General features: G+C 44.5%; 1 protein-coding gene across 2 annotated transcripts in view; it reads right to left on the bottom strand.

Annotated features, from left to right (window-relative positions):
- The window catches only part of OTOF (otoferlin), a 100639-nt gene that overhangs the window by 54021 nt on the left and 23575 nt on the right, over positions 1-23043 (bottom strand). For both annotated transcript variants that reach the window (XM_053458626.1, XM_053458627.1), the window contains exons 3-5: positions 21845-21933; positions 18729-18828; positions 14217-14401 (exon numbers count right to left, since the gene is read on the bottom strand). In XM_053458626.1, the coding sequence (XP_053314601.1) occupies positions 14217-14401; positions 18729-18828; positions 21845-21933 (374 nt within the window). The remainder of the gene's footprint in view (positions 1-14216; positions 14402-18728; positions 18829-21844; positions 21934-23043) is intronic.

Raw genomic sequence — 23043 nt, 5'->3', positions numbered from 1 at the left:
TGGGGAACGTAGTGAAGAGATTGTGATGGAAAATTCCAATTTTTAATGGGGAACGCGGTGAAGAAATGACAATCCTGCTTATGTTGTCGCCTTTTTTTTTCATGGTTTGACCCAGAGACCTATGGGTGAAGCTCCGCTTCTCTGGTTCTCCAGGTCAACATTTCCCCTTTAAATGGGGGTGTTTCCCGTGATGTGAGCGGGACCGCCCACTGGTGGCATGGGACCGCCCACTGGTGGCATGGGACCGCCCACTGGAGCTCAGAAGTTCCCAGGTGTGATCATAGAGAAAATCCACTCAAACTTAACAAAAGGCTTCAAAACTCTGGAGAAGAAATGAAACCCAAAAAGGAACGTGCGGCACGAAAGGCTAATAAACGAAGTGGCTACAGAACGAGTGCTAAACGCATTTACCTGAACTGTAAAATGCTGCCTTTTTTGTCCTTTCCTTTAGCTTTTTCTCTGAAATAACAAAAAAATAAATAAATAAAATAAAAATAAAATACAAATAGCCCTCTGGAAGGGCGACGGCTCCACCTCCTGCCTCAAATAATCGAATTTCCTGTCACAATCGATGAAAATATTAATTTTGTTCCTTGTAAAGTCGCAGTAGCTAATGTGTATGAAAAGCTCCCCCGCTCACTCATCACTCCCCGCTCACTCGTCTCTCCCCCGCTCACTCATCTCTCCTCCCCTCACTCGTCTCTCCCCTGCTCACTCGTCGCTCCCCACTCTCTGCTCTGCGGGATCATTGCTCAGAATGTCACCAGACTTATCGGGGAGTTAATGAGGTCTGTAAAAGAACCATAATCCGCGCTCATTAACGTTATTCATCCATCATGATTGTTTTTGTAACCGAACATTTTCTTCCCTCATCGACGACATCCAAATCATTAGCCACATTTCATTTGCTTTGTACAGCTAACGACAAACCGGTGAAGACGCGTTCGGAGAGTTAAAAGCTCGGAATGCATCAGAGGAGACATAAAGAACACGCACACGCAGCAGACGTGTTACTCCAACGCATTTTACGCATGCAAATCGGAGCAGGCATTCCTCAGTTATAAGAGTTTGTTTATCAAGTCTTGGGTCTCACATGACTCCTCCCCCGGCTGCCTCTGCTGCAAACAGGAAGTGTACGTGGGAAGCACACTTCCTGCACACGCTCAGTGGCAGTCAGGGGCAGCAACCAGTGTTCAGATCACGGACGTGTGATTTGCTGCTGCTACTCCCATGGATTTAAATGGCCCCCCTTTGTCTAGAATGGGGGTTCTGCTAATGTGCAGGAAGTGTACTGACGAATGCTTCCTGTTTGCAGTAGAGGCAGCCGGAGGGGCGGGGTTATATGGGGCACAATCTCATTTTTCTAACTCCGATAGCTAAAGAACGCCTGCCTCGATTTCCGTGCAGCGAAATGCGTTGGAGTCCATGCATCGGAGCTAACGCTCGTATGCAGTTAACACGGAAACAGAGCCGAGCGCTGCATTCACTGAAAGTAAAATCTCACAAACACTGCCTAACGGATTTTAAATTATAAAAATATACACTATTTTATATTTATGTCACCTAAACCACGATGAAAAAATGAGCATTTATTATTTTTATGCTCCCTGGTTAATGTAAAGTTTCACTTAAAGTATTCGGCCCTCCTTCCTAAATTCTGCTTTGTCTTCCTTTGGATAACTTTTATAATTTAAAAGATATATAATAAAGATAATGTAATATAATAAAGATAATAAATATAATATTGGAACATCTGGTTCATAGAGGATATTTTATACAAAATTCTACATCAAAAAAAAAATCAACTTATATTTTGTATTATTGGTTTAAAAATAGCTAATATTTTAGCTTCTTGTGTTGCGCTTTTCTAGAAATAATTCCAGGTTTCTTATTTATCCTTCTTCTGTTCTTTATCCAAAACAATAAAAGATTTTTTACAGAGCGAATATTCTTATTAAAGCAACAGAAAAAATATTGATATTGGCCTTTTATATTACTTTTTTTTTTTCTCCTTTAAAGCTGCCGGTTCCATTTATTCTGCTGAATTTACGAAGTTCGAATTAAATTCGATGTTAGAAACTTTATTCCCGTTACTTCTAAATGTTCAATTAAAAAAAAAATAATAATACTCTTTCATCGTATCAAATTTTGCCTTCTTCGTTATTCTGCCTGGAAACACTAAATTCTCAAAAAGGCACCGATAGGCTATTGCCATAGAAGCGGGGAAAAAAAATAAAATGACGGATCTGCTGGGGTTCAGTTGCTTTACCTCGCTGGAGAGGCCATTGATGTTTGGTCTAAGTGGAACAGCAGCTTTAAGTCATGTATGTAGCTTTTATAACAAACTAAAAACACGCCACGCCACTCGTCATGCAAACACTAGGTCCGGGAGGGCAGCAGACCTCACAGTATTACCTCAGCTCATCCAGGTCCTCTCTGGTGGGAAAAAGAAACGATGCAGAGTTAGGAAACGAGTATCACGACCGGCCATCTATCCGGATTTCACTGGTTTCCAGAATTATTGCGATTTTTCTTCATTTTAAGGGATATTTGTCTTAAAAAAGGAATATTTCACCCCAAGTTAAATTCGGTGGCAGAAGGTAGCGAAAACCTGCAATTACTGTCCCGTTTTGACCATATATTCTTACAATTCTTTTACTTTTTTTTTCAGCTCCCACCAAAGGGCAGGGGAAACTTAATGGGGAGGAATAATCACATAGATCCTGAGAACAGGAGGTTACTATGGCTGCTCCCATCAGATGGGCTTCGCTTGTTTCATTACGGGGGGTTTGTTTTGGAACATTAGCCCATATTAAACCAGTGGAGCAGCGTGTTGCAATATGATGTCATATCCTGCTGTTACATTGCGATACATCAGCAGAGGGTTGGCGGGTCAGGTTGGTGAATGTTCCTGCCCTCGGAACCTCCTCTAACATGTCCTGCAGCACCTGTAACCACTACCCCAAATGAAGATGTCTCCTGAGGTGTCGGGGGAGGGGGTGATGCTGTGTCTGAAATGGGCCGCGTCGTTTTAAGGGCTTTTCTCCTTTTTTCACACAGTATTTATGAATTTCTTTTGGGATTTAACCGTTTGTTTTCTGACTGCGTAGAGATTTGGTTCATGGCTGGATACAGATGGGGGGCTTTGGAGTGGGAGGTGGGGGGGGTACAGCGTTTCCTATAATGGTGACTTATGGCAAGATACAAATTATAACAGCGAATGGTCACCGTCCCAACTTAAATGCCTGTTCTCAGGATCTGCAGAATTATTCCTCCCCATGAAGTTATCTCGCCTCTATTGTTAAGTTGCTGATTGGTTCAGGGCGCTCTATAAGGGAAGGGGGAGTGGAAAGGAAAGAACTTCGAGACAGGATTTATTTCAGATCATGCTGGCTCTGCCACAGGCTGCCCCCGAGCGTAGTTGCCCTGGGGGGGAATAACCCCTTCATTTCCAGCTAATTATTAGCCAATAACATTCCGTTTAATCCGCACCGGCCAATGAATGCTATGCTTACAAATGACATCATCGATTGTTACGTTTCTAACTTATTTGAAAAGGTTTTTTTTATTACTGTTTTTGTTTCTCGCCCCCCCCAAATACTGTGGATCCTTCCAGCTCCGTTGCCTTTAAATTAATCGAATTTTCTAAGCATAAAAATAATAAACTCCATTTAAAAAAAAAATGCTTCAATCCGTCTAAAAACATATTCAAGGCTCACAGGCCCCGCAGACGAGTTTCAATGCTTAATAAAATAGCTTTTTCCACCCCAGTAAACGCTGAGATCATTTTCTGGGACCAGTGGAGGGGAAATGCGAATAAACACACTATGGAATTGTGGGTAGATTGTGGCGCGGCGGCTGACAGGTCCTCGCTCTGAGATTCTAGAATGAAACGACTTGGTGACAGCACTTGCCTTGTTACGGTCTTATACCCGTCACTCATCCTGCTGCGCATGTCCGAGACTTTGCTGATGCGTGCGGCAAGAAAGTGGAGAGGAAGAGAAATGATATGAACGGGGCGGCATTTACACAAAATACACAACGCTACACAATGGATATCACAATACGAAGGGTTAAAAGCCACACACCCAGCCACATCCTCAATCTACACAGAGAGGTCTCTGAGCTCACTTTGGGGGAACTTCTAGAATCTGGAAATTGTCCATTGCGTCTCCGATTGGGGGGGGAGTACAAACCGGGGGGGGGAGTACAAACCGGGGGGGGAGTGGGCCGGGGTTTGGTGATCCCTGGTTGTGGTGGGCAGAAGAAAAAGGCCCTGGGCAGCTCCATAGGCCTCACCTTTTCTATAGCCTTAAATGATGTCCTCCTCCTGTAAACCTATTAAACAAACCTATTAGTTTAAAGCTGACTGGGAGTGGTTGTAGGACATCAGACCGCTGTGATGTAATACATAGAGGCGGGCTTTGGAATAATGAGAGGGCTCTATTGCTAAGCAGCTCCAGTATCTCCATAGATCTTTTAGTGCAGTTTTGAAGTGACAGGCAGTGCTGAGGAGAGAAATAAAATGGCAGCACTGATTTGGTGGCATTGAAGTTCTGTCTTGTCATCCCCAGTCCAGTCTGGCCCCGGGGTCTCCATTCGGGGTTGCCACATGGAAAAAAACTCAAAGTGTCGGCCCCCCGCCTGAGACTAAATATATTCTCTACCGTGGGCTGCCGGTCACCCAAACCGGTGACCTGTTCCAGAATAGTTTACATTTTTAGCAGCTTCATCAGTTCATTATTTTTCTCTAATCATATTCTCTTGTGTCAGCTAAAGAAAGGTTCATTTGTGGGGTTCGTTACGGAGAATGAGACGCTCCCCGCGATTTAATGATGGGTTTAGTCTGGGATGTTTAGAGACGGTGGCTCCCTGCCCAGTTTCTTCCACTACCACGGATAGTCAAATTTCTTGGGGTGGCTGCACCACAATCCCGGTGGCTTATTTGCAATTGTTATAGAACCTAGGACACAAATCCTTCTACAGGGTTAGTGACAGATATGTGCAACAGCCTCCCAGCAGAGGTGGTAGAGGGTAATACAGTGAGGGTATTAAACATGCATGGGATAGACATACGGCTCCTGAATCTAAGACGAGACCAACGACTGATTAGGGCTTGTGTTTTAATGGCTTCATCAGTCAAAGCTGATTCAAGGCCAATAAAGAAAATGATGTAAAGTTACACAAGCTTTTGGGACCTCAGAGGTCTTTTTTTCAGATGGTTCCATCCAAATTACATCTTAGATGTTTGGAAGCTGAAGGACTCTGGCTGGTGGGCTTAGTAGGAACTCGCAGGAACATGGAAAAAGCCACCATGTTCAGCTAAGAAGCCATGTTCTTCATGGAGTCTGTAGGTCTTCCAAGACCTCCGAAGGTTCTTCTTCAGAATGCGGTGGACGCCCGTCCCGGCAGACGGTAACGTGGGGATGCTGCATCGGTAACAGTATCCTGACCATGGCCTGGCCCACAGAATTGGATTCCACGTCTTCATTTATTAATGAACCAATTCAAAAAAAACAACAAACGGAGGCAGATTGAATCCCAGCTCATGTGTTCCATCTGGCTTTAGGTTTATTCATTTTATATGCACCAACCTAGGGAATATTTACCCCCCTAATCCAATATTTACCCCTAATCTAGAACTCCAGATTTATCCGACTGCATCAACTATCAATGCCACTGTTATAATATTATTTTTGTTTATAAAGATATTATTTAAAGGTATAATATGTATATATTTATATTTAATATTATTTTATTACATTTTCTTTTTAATGTGTATAAATGCAATGCTACTGATTTGGCAACATTATTGAAATCCATAAAAATAAATGACTCTGTACGTATGTAAAGCGTGCCGAGGATTTACAGATTAAAAAAGTGGTGGATACAGAACTATACTGGCAGGCTATGTGCACAGAAATCAAAATAAGGTTTTAACCAGGGCCGGCCCTACCATGCAGCAGAGTGGGGCAATTGCCCCAGGCGGCACTTTTGAAAAGGCGGCACTTTGCCGCCCCAAGTGCCTTTTTCTTAAGCAGAGGAGAGAGAGGGGCGCTGAGTGGTTTTCGCTTTCAGCGCCCCTCTCTCCTCCGCGAGCCCTCTAGCTCGGTCTCGGTGCCGGCTTGTAATGCTGAGCGCCGGAATATGACGTCATTTCCGGCGCACAGCAGTGAAGCAGCGCGCATCGTTGCAGAGCAGGGAGACTCTCGCCGCAGGACTGCTGAAAGGTAAGTGAAGTACAAAGGGGGGGAATTGGGTAGATAATAGGGAGGGAGGTAGATAATGAGAAGGTAGGGAGAGGAAGGGTAGATAATGGGGGGGCGTTTAAAACTTTGCCCCAGGCGGCATTATGTCTTGGGCCGGCCCTGGGTTTAACAATATTGTTACATTTTTTTTTAAAAGAACCTTAAATGGAACGGAAGTTTGTCTCTATAGATGCGACCATTCTTATACATTTAATTCCAGGTCATTTTATTGTATGATGCGCTGCGTAAATTGTTGGCGCTATATAAATAAAAGATAATAATGTTAATATTTTTTTAAATACTAATGTACAGGTGATGTCACACCCAGCTCTCTACTGCCACCCAGTGAGGACAGCAGGGTAGTGCAACATGACAATAATTAAAGGGACAGCGTACGTACCGCTACTTTAACTCGCTCAGTCCCCTTAGGACATACTGGGCCTTAAAACCTGTGCCAATTATTTCTTTTTATTTATTTTATTTATTTAGTTCATCTTTCCCTTTAATTTTCTTTCCCCAAAAAAATGGAAAAAAATAAATGGAAAGATGAACTAAATAATTAAAATAAATAAAAATAAATAAATACAATTTATTGGGAGCCCAGTGATGCCCAAAACGATCTTGAGCCATCGTGCACTGGGAACAGTACAAAAAAAAGGGAGTCCCTCTGACCTACCACTATTATTAAAAAATATATATATTAAAAAAAAATATATAAATAAAAAACAAATCACTGCCCCAAACCGCTTAAGCCAATAGTATTAAAAAACCTGTCACATCGCGTAATATGTGAAGCCTGCATGAGGTCCTCTGGAACATAAATAATATGTATTTGAGGAATGACTGTAATCCAGAGACGCTGCTGAACATAATTTGGGTCATTGTTCAGCTGCGGCTCTTACGGTATAGAAGAAAAAAAAAAATGTTGTTTCTATTTAAGTATAGTTGTTTTTTTGATTTACGGTCACTAATGATGATTATGTTTTATGCATTTCTATGATTTGAAAAGAAGAACCTACTTCTCCCGAGCAAAACAATTTATAATTTGTGCGGGTTCATCAAATAGGGAAATCGTGATTTAAACAGATATATGGTAACAATTACCATATTTTATTAATTATTATTATTACATTTTATTTATTTATATTATTATTATATTTTACTTATATTATTATTATTATTATTATTATTATTATGTTTTATTTATATTATTATTATTATTGTTATTATCTTTTATTATTATTGTTATTTTTTATATTATTATTATTATTATTATTATTATTATATTGTATTATTATTATTATTATTATTATCTTTTATTTATATTATGGTGATTTATGGGTTTTTTTTTTATGTCGAACTAATTCTGGTCATGTTGAAGCCCGTAGGGTTATTCACTAAACTGGGAGCTTCTGGGTGAATTTGCGGAACATTATGCATTGCCAAGGGCCAACCCTGACACATATTTTCCCCCAAGAAGGGCTGAGCTGTCCCTGCATAATGTATAGTTCAATAAACACGTGGCACTCATAAAATATCTCTGATGCTTAACTATACATTGTACAGGTTGAACACAGCCCTTCTTGCACCGAAAACCGGTTGGTTGGGGGTATATTTAACGCATATTGACGCCGGCCTTGTCTTAGATTCAGGAGCCGTATGCCTGTCCCATGCATGTTTAATACCCTCACTGTATTACTGTATTACCACTTCTGCTGGGAGGCTGTCCCACTTATCTATCACTCTCTTTGCACAATGATTTGTGTCCTAGTTTCTTTAACATACTTTTGTTGAGTGAATGGACCCCCCAGGCGTTGGGCGTCAGGTCCTGGCTATTCATTTGTGTCATCCGCACCCTTTAAACCTGGAATGAAACTTTGTTTTCTAAAGGGCTCATCAGTCTCCTTAAAACTGAATGAACGTCCTTTCGGGCTTGAGCCTGAGAATAAGTAAAAGCTCGAGCGGGTTATCCGCTCTTTCATTTATGCGAACGGACGCTTCGCACCGGTTTGCCCGCAGCCCCCCATTACCCGTCCAGCATAAAACGGAATTGTATTATTATTTGTTTGCCAGAAGCCACGTCGGGCTGTGATACATTTACCGCGCTTTCTCTTTGTCTATTGCCCCCTGCGGGTATTAGCGCTCTGGGCAGAAGAGCTTTGCAGTCGTGTTTGTCTTTTATTCCAGACGCAGAAAGGACGATTAAAGCTGCTGTCCCAGCCTCATTAGAGACTTCATAACGGATGCCCAAACTCTTCCCAGAAATGGTTTTTTAACCCGTATGCGCCAGGAGATACTTTGTCGCCGAGGCAGTTACATCTCCCTATTCACAAGATCAGGCTGTCTGCCGACACCCACCAGAAGTTCACTGAAGGAGAGACTCAGGAGGCATCCCCCTGCTGGATGATGAATGTATTGCAGTCAGCAATGCAGAGCTATGGAGTCCTAATAGCTGATCACAGTGTGATCAGCGCAAACAGATCAGGGGCAGAAGAAGGAACATGAAATATAAATAAATATGACAACATCGCTGTCATCAAAAAGGGGACCACTAGAAATAGTGCAAAAAATATATATATATTCTTTTAATAATGCCCCAATATCCTTTAGCGCTACCACTACAAGTTATAAAAATACCTATAAAAATCCCTTAAGCCAGTAGTATTAATAAATGTATACTATAGGGTTAATATGTGTAACGCATGGATGTGGCACTCATGAACATACATGTATGTGGGGTATGACTGTGATCAGGGGATGTTGCCGAACATAAATTGATTCATTGTTCTGCAGCAGCAGCTACTGTGTCAATTCTAGGGTAACAACACCTGGTCAGGAATGGGTTAAAGGGACAGTTTAATGTCCCAGGCAACTTCACTAAAAAAAAAAAAAAAAAAAACCTTTAATGCATAGGATAAGAGGTCCTTTCACCTTCACTTCACGAGTACTTTAGTACCAAAAAACCCCCCCACGGTTTTCTTATGGAGAAGCTGCGGCTCCAGAGCCTGGGTCTGATTGTTGTTGCCATGGAAACTAAAAACATTTTAAAGGTTTTTTGTAATTAATGATTTGCTAGGGTTTATTTGCTAGCATCCTCCTCCCCGGGTGTAATTCATGTTTTGTCTAAGTGGGACAGCAGCTTTAATAAACGGCTCTTTATATTGCGAGCGGTGCAAATAAAAAGCAAACAGTCCATAAACCCCGAAACCCCCCCCCCGGCCTGAATGCAGAAGAGGACAAATGTCGAATGGTAATTCCGTGCTGCTACCCCCCGTCCGTTCTGTGGCCCCCGGGGGTAGCTCCCGTGTCTCGCCTGCTGTGGAGTCACATGCGTCTGTAATTCCGCGGGGGTTTTGCCAAACTGAAAATGTTTCTTCGTATATCGTATTTAGTTTAACAATATACTGGATATGAAAGCAACAATTGGGCTTAAATTCATTTTTTTTGTTCTAATTTTTTTTAAAAATATATTGATTACGTTAATAATTTGATTTTTTTAATGATATATATGCTTTAGTAAGAAATAATCCCATTGGATGTGAACATCTCCCGAGAAGGACTGTCCACGCTGTGGCCAAACCAGGTTCTCCTGCCTGTCCAGCCGTGTGCTGGCGGCTCGACCCCCATGCCCTTTCCTTGGAATATAGTGAGGGGCGTTATTGGAGCGAACGCCATTAAGGTTCTTTGCTCCAGGTCCTTAAAATGGCGACCATGCTGGGACTAGACCTGCCCCGCCCACTGATGATGTTGACCCCACCCACCAATGACATTGGCTCCGCCTACAGGCATCATCAGTTACCTGCACTGAGCTAACCAACCGCTACTTACTCTTATCCCACCCTCCATGACCCTATTTTATGGGCCGGTAGTATGGGGGAGGGGTAAACACCATGAAGTCACAAGACCAAATGACACAATGGCCAATAACGGGGTAGTAATACGGCTTTCCCGTCTCTAGGTTGTCATCGAACACATGGTCCAGTCTTGGGTTTGGGCCAGAGCTGGGCACTGACTGCGCTGTCATGTCTGGCAATGGTTGGGTGCAGGCAACAAGGTCTACCCCCCAACCTGCTGAACTCCCACCAGAGCCATTCCTAAGGCGTCAGCCACATTCTTCCCACTTAGTCCCTTTACCACGTTCAACATAAAAGTATCAGGAAAGTATCCTGCACCGGTAATCGACAAACATTCACGGGATCCTCCAACCTCCGAGGGCATGGACGCCGTGAAATGGTACGTTAGATAATAGTCCTCATGTCGGAGAATAATCATTAGGTTGTTGTGGCCCGTGGTATTGGTAGCCAGGAATGGATTGACCTGTAACGGCTATCTGACCTGCGATTGCTCCTCCGTCTGACCTGTAATGGCTCCCTCATCGGGCACACAGATCTCGAGCGATACTAGACACAGGTTGGATTACAGCCCACCATGGGACGTAGTCATAACTGCCCCCAGGATTTGGGGTAAATCTGTTAATTGGGTAATGAACCCACTAAACCTTCCTCAGTCCAACAGAAATGAAAAACCCACTGGCCAAGCGGACACCGGGGCTCTGCCGAGGTCACTACTATCTACTTTGACATCTTTGAAGACTCGGGATGTGGGGGACACTCAATGCCACTTTGGGAGCAGTGAAGCTCCGTTTGGTTGAGCTCCAGTCATCGAGGGCTCGGTTTCCGAGAACGTTAAGCTTCACAAACACACAAGCTGGACCTGACTGCACCCGATACTGAAAACCACGGCAAACTTTGTATCACGGAAGACAGTAGGTCATGGAAACATCAGATCACAGCACACACTGGGTCACGCCAAGCATTGGGTCACGCCAAGCATTGGGTCACGCCAAGCATTGGGTCACGGCAAACAGTGCATCACAGCAAACGTTAGATCACGGCACCCCCGTGCGGTTCTGCTACCTCGATAGGAGCGAGCACTGGCTGTTACTGTCTCCCTCTTCCCCATCGTCTTCGCTGTTATAATAGTCGCCGTCGTCTTCTTGCCTGGGAGTAACCGACAGCACATGGCGAATAGTGAGATTTACCCAGCAACAGTACAACGACCCAAAAAGTGAGCTCTGCTTGTGAAAATGGTGCAAGGATCCAGACACTGAGCTCGGCCTGTGAACGTGGCCCAAGATCCAGGACGCGACCCAATGAAATGGCCGGCCTAGGCTCATAAAGGACCTAAAATACTTGTTTGTGTCTAAGCCATCCAGGGGACGACTGTATGATGTATAGGTAAAACATTGAGATGCCCTGTATACTGTATAGTTAAATCAGTGAGATGCCCTGTATACTGTATAGTTTATTCAGTGAGATGCCCTGTATAATGGATAGTTTAATCAGTGAGATGCCCTGTATAATGGGTAGTTTAATCAGTGAGGTGCTATGTATAATGTATGGCTTAATCAGTGAGATGCCCTGTATAATGGATAGTGGATAATGGATGGTTTTAATTTGCAGTCCGGCCCTGGACTCCTCGCCTGCTCTTTTATAAACTAATATTTGTTAAGCTAAGCAACAACAGGACACAAAATCCTCATTAGTCTGTGGAAAGACGGCGAGACCCTCGGCCGGGGGCTGCGCGATTTTCTCCCTCATTACCCGGCGCGTGCTTTATGTGGCGTCTCCGTCTTCTGCCATTGATCTTCTGCGCTGGGACCCCCACGCCATCGGCTTTTATCTCTGAATACTTAGCTTCCACAGAAATATCAGCAGCCTCCCCGTTTGGGTTATTTACTAAGCATGGCTGACTTTATCACCGCGGCTGTCAGGATTGTATGGGTCAAAATTCTACTCGGTATAAATCAAAGCAGCTGCAGCTTGTTAGACTAGCATTCCCATTATCCCTGGATGACTCTGAGGCCTCAGATCTCACAAACGTAATGACTTCTCTGAGTTCCTCGACTGCTAGGCGTTAGAGACCCCCCGTATAACCTTGCGGCAGAAGAGCGGAGCGAATGTGATCTGGTTTCACTTCGGTGCCAGAGGGGTAAATAATTCGCATTTCATTGAAATTTCAGCCCATATAAAAAGTTTGACTTTTATATTATCTTATTGACCCGAATTAGTAAAGTTGTGCCACAAATGAATCCATAAAAGGTATAATCTATTATTTGGGATCCATCCGTTGGCCCGAGCAGGAAGTTGTCAGCCGCTTCCTGTTCTCTCCCCGCGTTGTTTTAGCGGACGGCGCAGGAGCCTCTAGCGCTAGAGATTGTTTCCAGCCGCGCAGGTCCCTCCGTAACGCTATTATCACAAATACCGAGGCAGCGATTCAAACCATGTGATGGGGCAGCGAGATGGCGGGTCCCGCGGGGGGGGGGCTGAATCCTAGACACATAACATGGATTTCAAGACCGCCGCTCGCCATCAAATAAAAAAAAAAAATACATTTAAAATAAATACTCAAGGAAAACAAAAATGAAAAAAGCACTGTGGGTGTTGGAAGGCTGGGCGCAGATATCGGCCACAGAAAATCTACGCGGACTGGAGGAGATTCAGCATCAATTCATGAGCTAAAAGTTGGCTTGAAGGCCCGAGCTCCGTGGATGCAGCCTGCTGTGGATCTTGAGGACCATGTTCTAGATTATATTCTGGAGCAAGTAGACCAAAGGTGGCACTTTTGCGTAGCGAATGAGGCAGTGATATGATAATACCTTCTACACGCCTGTAGGTCTCGGAAGGACCGACCTGCTGAAGCGGTCTTTACCTTCTAAAAACATCAAACACCTCACATCACCTGATCTTCATACCCAAGTTCTCGTAAGGTCTCCGCTCAGACCATCTACACATTACAGAGCGAGTGACCCTGAAGTGTGACACTTACATAAAAACCCGAGGACTCTCACCTCGAGGACTCATTTAAAGCTACAGACATCAAATAAGGCAACTAGAAGGTTCTAAGCAAAACACTTCCCCCGAGAGATGTTTTCCTCAAGTTCTTATTGCTGAGGTCCTCAGGTGAAGCTACTGAATGAGTGTCCAACACCCAAACATGAAAGGGTTTAGTGAATACACCCCTTTACGTCAATACAGCCTTTATGCATTCAGTGTCACGCCAGCGATTCGGTGCCACGATTTCTCGTTTATCAGCCTTGTGTTTCCCCCCCCGGTGATCTCATTAAAATGGGGATCTAGCTCAATGCCCTCTCGCTGTTTTTCTAATCGCTCCGTGTAAACACAGACGAGCCCCCGAGCTTTCTGTCAGGAACCGAGCGCAAATGGCCGGACTGGCAGAATAATAATAATAATCCCCCCCGCAGCTGCGTACTTTGTTCAGAAGGAATCGTCGGCTGGGACGTTCAGGAACGGCGGGCATTGAGCTTCAATAAACTGACGCTTGGCAGATGTTCAGCTTTTGGGGCATTAATAACTCTTTTTGGATTCCACTCGTGTGTGTGATGAGTACGCGCATGCATTATCTCCCCCAGATTGCGGCCCGACGGCTGATTTGAACGGGCAGGGTTTTCATTTTTTGGGGAATAACGGTGGTGGGGGGGGCACCTGATTCATCTCCATGATTAAAGTCCATCTTTACCGTGGACGTGAAGCTAGGCCCCTAAGTACCGTGTGTAAGAAAATATTATTTTCCTTTCACTTGATCTTTTTTCACTCCGGCAGATTGTTACAATTTGTTTTTTTGTGGCTCGTTTTGGTTTTCACGTTCTAGGTGACAACCGGTTCTCGACAAGCCTTCACGTTCCGGAGCGGAAAATAACCGGGGCTCCTGGGCTATAATTTGTGTATTGAATAAAAAGGAAAATGAATAAAATTATTTTTTGTCCATGGAATCTGTCGCCGGTTACCGCAGAAACTGGAGAAAACGCAAGTGAGCCCCCTGGGGGGGGACATTCTTTCGGCTCGGCTGGTTAGATCTCATCGGTGGAGGGTACGGTTGGATTATTTTTAGACATGTCCATGCTGACAGAAGTATATTTTATTTTGAGAGGAATAAAGGTCACGTTACCGTTTGAAGTGCGATTTTCCGGGGGACACGGCTGAGCTGTGGCCAGACAGCAGGCTCTCCGTCTCGAACTGGAAGTTGCCGTCGGCAGCAGAAGGCATGTTGGGGTTGTCCAGGAATTCGCCGTCGTTCCAGGCGCCCACAGAGCGGTCCATAGTCTGGTATCGGATCCCGATGGAAACGCTGGTCTGAAACACAACAACAGCCCACCTGCTTCATCAGAACCAAAGAACCCAGAAGACGTTAGCACCGGACGGCGTCCAAGAATATTCAACAGAAGGAACTAGAGAATAGCAAGAGGACGTTCCACCGGTCACCGCAAAACACCCGGAGGCGACTCAACAACGCAACGAGTGTAACAAATCAAAATGTTGATTTCTAGGTTGGTGGGTTTTACGACATGTTTTAATTCCTAATGGTTATAAAAGGGTAGAATAGACTTTAATATTTTAGACTTTCCCTTTATCCAAGGTCAAATATCTTAATTCGGGGGGGGGGGTTGCCTTCTTCCAGTAGAAGGGGGGGGGACTTGACGGATTTAGGTCTTTCAACCTGAATTACTGTCTTACTATCTCTATTTTAACGGTTTCAGAAGTGTCACAATGTCTCCTTCCTTATCGTCTCGTTTAATTTAGTTCCCCAGTAGGTTTTATTATCCTAAAACCAAGCAAATTCCTTACAAAAAAATCTTTGGAATCTCTATATTTGTTAGTTTAACTTTAACCTGTTTACCCATAAGCTCGGCAACATTTTTTTTTTGGGAGGGAGGGGTGTTTTTGGCCTAAGCTGGCCAGGGCCAGGCTGGCCCGGGGGGCAATCGTTGTCCCCTAGACTGGTCCAAATGTCTTCAATAAAAGCCGGTCTGAAGGGTGTGATATCATGACTGCTCACTGTAAAGAAGGCAGAAGGGAGTGCTGTGTGATTGGAGTGGGTTGTGATAGGTGTGATGGGAATGACGTGAGATTGATAGTTGTGATGGGAGTGAGTTGTGATGTGTGATAGGTGTGGGGGAGTGAGGTGTTGTGTTATGAGAGTTATGTGTGATAGGTGTGATGGGAGTGAGTTGTGATGTGTGATAGGTGTGGGGGAGTGAGGTGTTATGTTATAAGATTGATGTGTTGTAGGTGTGAGGGAGTGAGTTGTGATGTGTGATAGGTGTGGGGGAGTGAGGTGTTGTGTTATAAGATTGATGTGTTGTAGGTGTGAGGGAGTGAGTTGTGATGTGTGATAGGTGTGGGGGAGTGAGGTGTTGTGTTATAAGATTGATGTGTTGTAGGTGTGATGGGAGTGAGTTGTGATGTGTGATAGGTGTGGGGGAGTGAGGTGTTGTGTTATAAGATTGATGTGTTGTAGGTGTGATGGGAGTGAGTTGTGATGTGTGATAGGTGTGGGGGAGTGAGGTGTTGTGTTATGAGAGTTATGTGTGATAGGTGTGATGGGAGTGAGTTGTGATGTGTGATAGGTGTGGGGGAGTGAGGTGTTATGTTATAAGATTGATGTGTTGTAGGTGTGAGGGAGTGAGTTGTGATGTGTGATAGGTGTGGGGGAGTGAGGTGTTGTGTTATAAGATTGATGTGTTGTAGATGTGAGGGAGTGAGTTGTGATGTGTGATAGGTGTGATGGGAGTGATTTGCGATAGACGTAAGGTATTAGGTGTGATGGGCATGATGCCCGCCCCTGAGTGATGTGTGATAATGTGTGGATGTATTAGTGAGTATCTGTCTGTTATGATGAGTCTGTGTGTTCTAATGCGTTTATTAGTTACTGGGGGGGGATGCTCCATTTTACCTGCCCCCCCAGACTAGAAGGTGCCAGCCCTCCCCTGCCTGGGCAGATTAAACGCTGCGATGCAGGAAACGTGTTTGGAGCGGCTGCCCTTCCTGTCTTCACGGTGTCCTGGCTGCATCATTCAAGACTATTTCTATACGTACCCTCTGTAAACGTTACAACAAGAGGCCATGATCTAAAACTGGCGGGTCCGGGGCTTAGAGGGAACAGCCTCCCAGCGGAAGCGGTAATACGTGAGTAAAGGGAGGGGATTTAAACAGGAATCTAAGACGAGACCAACGACTGAATAAGCTTTGAGTAACGGGCAGACTAGATTTTTACGTTTCTATCTCCAACCGAGGGGCCGGACTTTAGAAGAATGATTAAAAAATAATAATGACAGGAAATTTGTGAAACGTGCTTTGCGGGTTCAAACTTTCGCTCTAAATCCAAATCCCAGTCGCACCGCTCAGCATCGCAAAGTCTTTGATTATTTGATTAAAAAAAGAAAGACGTCTTGTGAAGTGCGGCTGTAACGGAGAACAAAGTCGCGCACGCACGGGCTCTCTGTGCCGCATGAATAATGCAGGAGGCAGCCGCCACAAAGCAAGCTTTTAATTGAAGTTTGCCCGGTGTTTGAGGACGGCGGCGTCGGACAGACGCACTGACCCGTGCCAGTTTCTGCATGGAAGTACAGGGGGCCGCGGCAGATAGCTGTCAAGGGTCCCTGTTTTCATGAGACAGTCCTGCTGTCCTGGGTAAGAGCTCCACTTGTGTGGGAAGTGCGGATCTTGTGCCAGTTGGGGATTATTTATCATCGTGTAATTACACGGATTTGGGTATTTTATGATCGGACAGTACAGTTAAATACCCATAGTCTTTAGATCTACTCTAGTTCTTTCACTTTAAAGACAGGATGGTTGATAAGTAGAACAGCCTCCCAGCAGAGGTGGTAGAGGGTAATACAGTGAGGGGATTAAACATGCGTGGGATAGACATACGGCTCCTGAATCTAAGACGAGACCAACGACTGATTAAGGTTTGACTCTTTACAGCAGGAGAAACGGGCGACTAGATGGGGGCCGGATGGGGCCGATCTGCCGGCGGATTTTATGTTTTTGCGTTAAATTAATTTCATGGCATTTTTTGTGCCCCCAGAGCACCCACTTGAGATATATTATTATTTGCATTTTTTTCTCATAAATTAGAGGCATAGTTTGGGGAGAATACAAACCATTTTCATATTACTATGGCAACTAAAACTTGATAAAGTTAGAATTATGTAACCTTCGGGAAATGTTTATTCCGCAACAGAGCCGCGGCGCATACAATATTTACACCAAGATCTAAAATACAGACAGCCGGATACGAGCCAGAGATCAGATCCACCTCAAACCTTATCACTGTATACAGCGCTGGGGTTATATTACTGTATACAGCGCTGGGGGTTATATTACTGTATACAGTGCTGGGGGTTATATTACTGTATACAGCGCTGGGGGGTTATATTACTGTATACAGCGCTGGGGGTTATATTACTGTATACAGCGCTGGGGGGTTATATTACTGTATACAGCGCTGGGGGTTATATTACTGTATACAGCGCTGGGGGTTATATTACTGTATACAGTGCTGGGGGTTATATTACTGTATACAGCGCTGGGGGGTTATATTACTGTATACAGCGCTGGGGGTTATATTACTGTATATAGTGCTGGGGGTTATATTACTGTATACAGCGCTGGGGGTTATATTACTGTATACAGCGCTGGGGGTTATATTACTGTATACAGCGCTGGGGGGTTATATTATTGTATACAGCGCTGGGGGTTATATTACTGTATACAGCGCTGGGGGTTATATTACTGTATACAGCGCTGGGGGTTATATTACTGTATACAGTGCTGGGGGTTATATTACTGTATACAGCGCTGGGGGGTTATATTACTGTATACAGCACTGGGGGTTATATTACTGTATACAGTGCTGGGGGGTATATTACTGTATACAGTGCTGGGGGGTTATATTACTGCATACAGTGCTGGGGGGGTTATATTACAGTATACAGCGCTGGGGGTTATAGTACTGTATACAGTGCTGGGGGGTTATATTACTGTATACAGCGCTGGTGGTTATATTACTGTATACAGCGCTGGGGGGTTATATTACTGTATACAGCGCTGGGGGTTATATTACTGTATACAGCACTGGGGGGGTTATATTACTGTATACAGCGCTGGGGGTTATATTACTGTATACAGCGCTGGGGGTTATATTACTGTATACAGCGCTGGGGGTTATATTACTGTATACAGCACTGGGGGGGGTTATATTACTGTATACAGCGCTGGGGGTTATATTACTGTATACAGCGCTGGGGGTTATATTACTGTATACAGCGCTGGGGGGTTATATTACAGTATACAGCGCTGGGGGGTTATATTACTGTATACAGCACTGGGGGTTATATTACTGTATACAGCACTGGGGGGTATATTACTGTATACAGTGCTGGGGGGTTATATTACTGCATACAGTGCTGGGGGGGTTATATTACAGTATACAGCGCTGGGGGTTATAGTACTGTATACAGTGCTGGGGTGTTATATTACTGTATACAGCGCTGGGGGTTATATTACTGTATACAGCGCTGGGGGTTATATTACTGTATACAGCGCTGGGGGGTTACAGACTCGGGCAGACGTGGGGTGAGTTAGGACCCTGTGATGGCGCGGTCTCTGTACATACGCGTATGGCGGAGTTGTTGTCATCGATCAGGGTGTCCGTCACCTCCAGCTGCGCCTCTTCCACCACTTTCTGCAGAACCATGAGGAACGTCCCAATCAGCCTGAAACAAAAACAAACGGTTAATAAACGAGAGGCGGCTTCAAAGAAATCACTAAATCTCTCAAATTCCACACAATCTATATTTTTCAGGGAAAGATGTCTTTTGGAAGGGCAGTAGGTAAGTGGAACAGCCTCCTAGCTGAAGTGGTAAAGGATAATTTAAATTCTTCAGGCCCCGGGGGAGGGGGTTATTCACTTTAATTCTACTTTTCCATATTTGATGAAACCGCACAAATAGATCGTTTTCTTCAGAATGATTTCTTTTAAAATCATAGAAATATATAAAACATACAATAATTATTAGTGATAATAGATTAAAAAAATCTAAAATAGAAAAAAACGCATTTTTGGCAGTTTAGCTCGGTACACGGAAGAATATATATTTTTATCGTTCTAAAGGATTTTAAGGCTGTTTTTGAAATATTTTTTATTATAGTCTTTATTTAATTTTCTTATAAACACACAAAAAAAATCTACAAATATTGGTAAAATACATAATTTTCACATTTTAGAATTATTAATTTGTCACAAAAAATCATTATTTTTTTAATTTTATTTATTTTATTGTTTTTTAAATGATTTACTATATTTTTTTGCTCTGTTCTCAGTGTAATAAGGATAGAGGCCCCTGTGGGGATCTCTTTCACATCATTCGGATGCTGGTGATGTCACAGTGACATCACTGGGCTCCCTATTACAATTTTTAAAAAAGTATTTTCCTTTTTTTCTATATTTGACTTTTTTTTTAAACTATTTTTTTAACTATGTTTCTTCTGCACCGATCAAACCTAGAACTCGCCGGCAGGTCGGCCCCATCCGGCCCCCGTCTAGTCTGCCGTTTCTCCTGCTGTAAAGACTCAAACCTTAATCAGTCGTTGGTCTCGTCTTAGATTCAGGAGCCGGATGTCTATCCCATGCATGTTTAATACCCTCACTGTATTACCCTCTACCACTTCTGCTGGGAGGCCGCTCCACTTATTTACAATTGCCACAGTACAGTAAGACTTCCTTACGTTTTACTGTAAGGAAATTCAGAATTCATCATTTTTTCCTACAGCCCTAAAAGCTCCGATAATGTGTATAGAAACAACAGGAAACGGATTTATACATTAAACGGGGTAAATAAACCCCATTATTCTTCTTCTAGATGCCCCACTCAGTTACACAAATACCCCGCAGTGGGGCAAAAAGGCACATAAATAGTCTGGTGTTAAACTGAATAGGATTTACGGACTGTAACCGGGCTCCATGTTACCTGCTCTATTACCAGTGTGGTTGTTATGGAAACAGGGATAGCACTGAGGAAGTCACCTTCCTCCCAGAAGTCCCTGGGCTGCTGGCATGTGACTCCGAGGAGCCAATGAGGAGCGGAGAGTTAAGAGCATGGTGAGGGAGCGTGAGGAAAGGGCCCCTCTGCTGCGCAGGTGTTAGGGGCCCCAACTAAAGCCTTTCATGCTGCCCCCTCCCCAATAACAAACGCTACTACAACCCCTGACAGCAGCTAATGGCTGCCGGGCCTGGCAGGAGCCCAGGGCTGAGCGCCAGTGTTCATGGTATCTGCTGCTGAGGAGGAGGCCTGAGAGGCTGTCCATCGTGTCAGAGCAGAGAGACAGCAGGGCCGACACACCGCTCCAGCCATCATATGCACTTTAATGCAGGTGCAGTGGAACTAAAGCCCCCCCTATTGCAACTGCATGTGGTTTATTCTGCAGACCCCCCCATATGCATTTACGCTTTCCCCGCACCCCAGCTCTGCTCCGTGCCTGGGATGTGTTTGGCTGAACCTGGGAATGTCCAGGCTCTTTGTGGGAGGTGTGACTTCTCCTTGGGGGAGGGGTTATTCACATGAGGGGCGGGGTTAACCCCAAACCTTAAATTTGTATGGTGTGGCCAGGGTCTCAGGAGACCTCCGTGCACAGAGAGCACTGATTCCAGTGGGGTATTTCCTGCAGCTGATTGGCTGTCGGGACACAGAACTGCAGCTTCTCCAGAAGGTAAGTCGTATTTACTTTTTTATTCCAAAGCACTTCCATATACAATGTTTGTTAAGGGGGTCCTGAAGCGACCAAGGAATAAACCCCCAGTCTCTTGAAGCCCCCTCTCCACGTACTTTGGGGAATAAGGGTCCCCCCACCGTTGCCATGCCAATAGCTGCAAAGTCTGGGGGGTTATATTACTGTATACAGTGCTGGGGGGTTATATTACTGTATACAGCGCTGGGGGGTATATTACTGTGTACAGCGCTGGGGGTTATATTACTGTATACAGCGCTGGGGGTTATATTACTGTATACAGCGCTGGGGGGTTATATTACTGTGTACAGCGCTGGGGGTTATATTACTGTATACAGCGCTGGGGGGTTATATTACTGTATACAGCGCTGGGGGTTATATTACTGTATACAGCGCTGGGGGTTATATTACTGTATACAGCGCTGGGGGTTATATTACTGTATACAGCGCTGGGGGGTTATATTACTGTATACAGCGCTGGGGGTTATGTTACTGTATACAGCGCTGGGGGTTATATTACTGTATACAGCGCTGGGGGGTTATATTACTGTATACAGCGCTGGGGGTTCTGTATACAGTGCTGAGGGGGTGAAGGAGGAAAATACTTTTCTATATGACCTTTTAGTGATCTCCATATTTTGAATGCTTTTTCTTTATTGTTACTCCTCTGGCACTCGAGGAGTTAAGCGCCCGGTTCTCTATTACTGATATAACGGTACAGCAGTTACTGCGCGATTCCCAGCGAGTGATTCTCGCGTTGCTCCGGCTGCACACATGAATTATTAATAGATTGTATGCATCATCCAGTAATACTCCGTCGGGAATGGCTTATATTCTGCGGATTTGGGCAGAAACAGGGTTATTCTATACTTTTCAATATATATATAATTTGAGGGAAGCGGGGCAGCAGGACAGGGCAGAGGGGCACTGGGTTTGGGGGACTAGAGAGGGACTTGTCAAAGCAAACAGGGACACTTGGGAGGTATGTGTATGCGCGCGACTGACCTGTTAGAGAACACTTTGCTGTAGTTGAACACCTGGATCTCCAGCATCTCATTCCCATCAATGTTACTGGCGATCGGCCAACGGAAAGTCTGCGAGAAGAGAAGAAATCAATCGATATGATGTCATCGACCCGAGAAAACCAAATCATCAGCATTCTAAATACCTTTAATAGACTGCAAGCATTGCAAGGAGTGTTATATACACGGCGTGTATATATATATATATATATACGGTCTATGTGTGTTCCATACCACTGTTTCTGGGTGGCAGATTAATAGTGTTCTTTTTACTAGGATGTCGTTGAACTCTTGTGTTTGCTGTTTGGGAATCATTCTAATTGTGTTCCGGATCAGACTCGGGAGGAAAAATATCGGCCGTGGCCCTTTAAGGCCGGCAGCCAGGTAATAACGTCTGTGCAGCTGGATACACACAGCGACGCGCTACAATCTTATGACATCACCAGCGTCGTCCCGCGAGTATCAAGCAGCCGGCAGAACAGTGAAGCGGATTGGCCGCGTGACAGGAGGTTCTGGTAGGTGGCACAAAGGACACCAGTTTGCCCAATGGGCAGTCAGGGGCCTGGTTATGTAACCCAATCAGGAGCCGTATGCCTATCCCATGCATGTTTAATACCCTCACTGTATTACCCTCTACCACCTCTGCCGGGAGGCTGCTCCACATATCTACCACCCTCTCAGTAAAGTAAAACTTCTTTACATTCCATTTAAAATGTCTGACCCTCTAGTTTTAGATTATAGAGTTGCCATAAAGCAAATTTTTAGCAAGGAAAGTCACCCAAAATATCACATGACTGACAACGGCGGCCCCCAGGTGCCCGCTGTACAAAGGAAAAACGAAAGGCTCTGTGGCTATAACCAGAATTGTATTTTATACAAAAAAATCGCTGTGAGGCCGCTAACCTTAAACTACTGGGGAAGTACAACTCCCATGACTCTGAGTCCTGTTTTGATTGGCCGGAAGTTGGTAGAGAGTCTGCTTTAAGTCTGGAGCTTCCGGGCCGTCTCCAGAGCTGGTGATGACCCGGAATCAGCGCTATGACCTCATCGTTCATCGCACACATTAGTGACATCACATGCATTGCGCGTTAGGGGCCCAGTGACACGTTTCATGTACCTGGGTCTCTGATGCGAGAAAATAAATAAGTGGAGTAATGGCGGGGCTTTCAGATCCGTAACCCT

The sequence above is a fragment of the Spea bombifrons genome, chromosome 3, assembly GCF_027358695.1.
Source record: "Spea bombifrons isolate aSpeBom1 chromosome 3, aSpeBom1.2.pri, whole genome shotgun sequence".
NCBI lineage: Eukaryota > Metazoa > Chordata > Amphibia > Anura > Pelobatidae > Spea > Spea bombifrons.
Note: the sequence above shows the minus strand (reverse complement) of the source record. Positions and strands in the feature narration are given on the sequence as shown.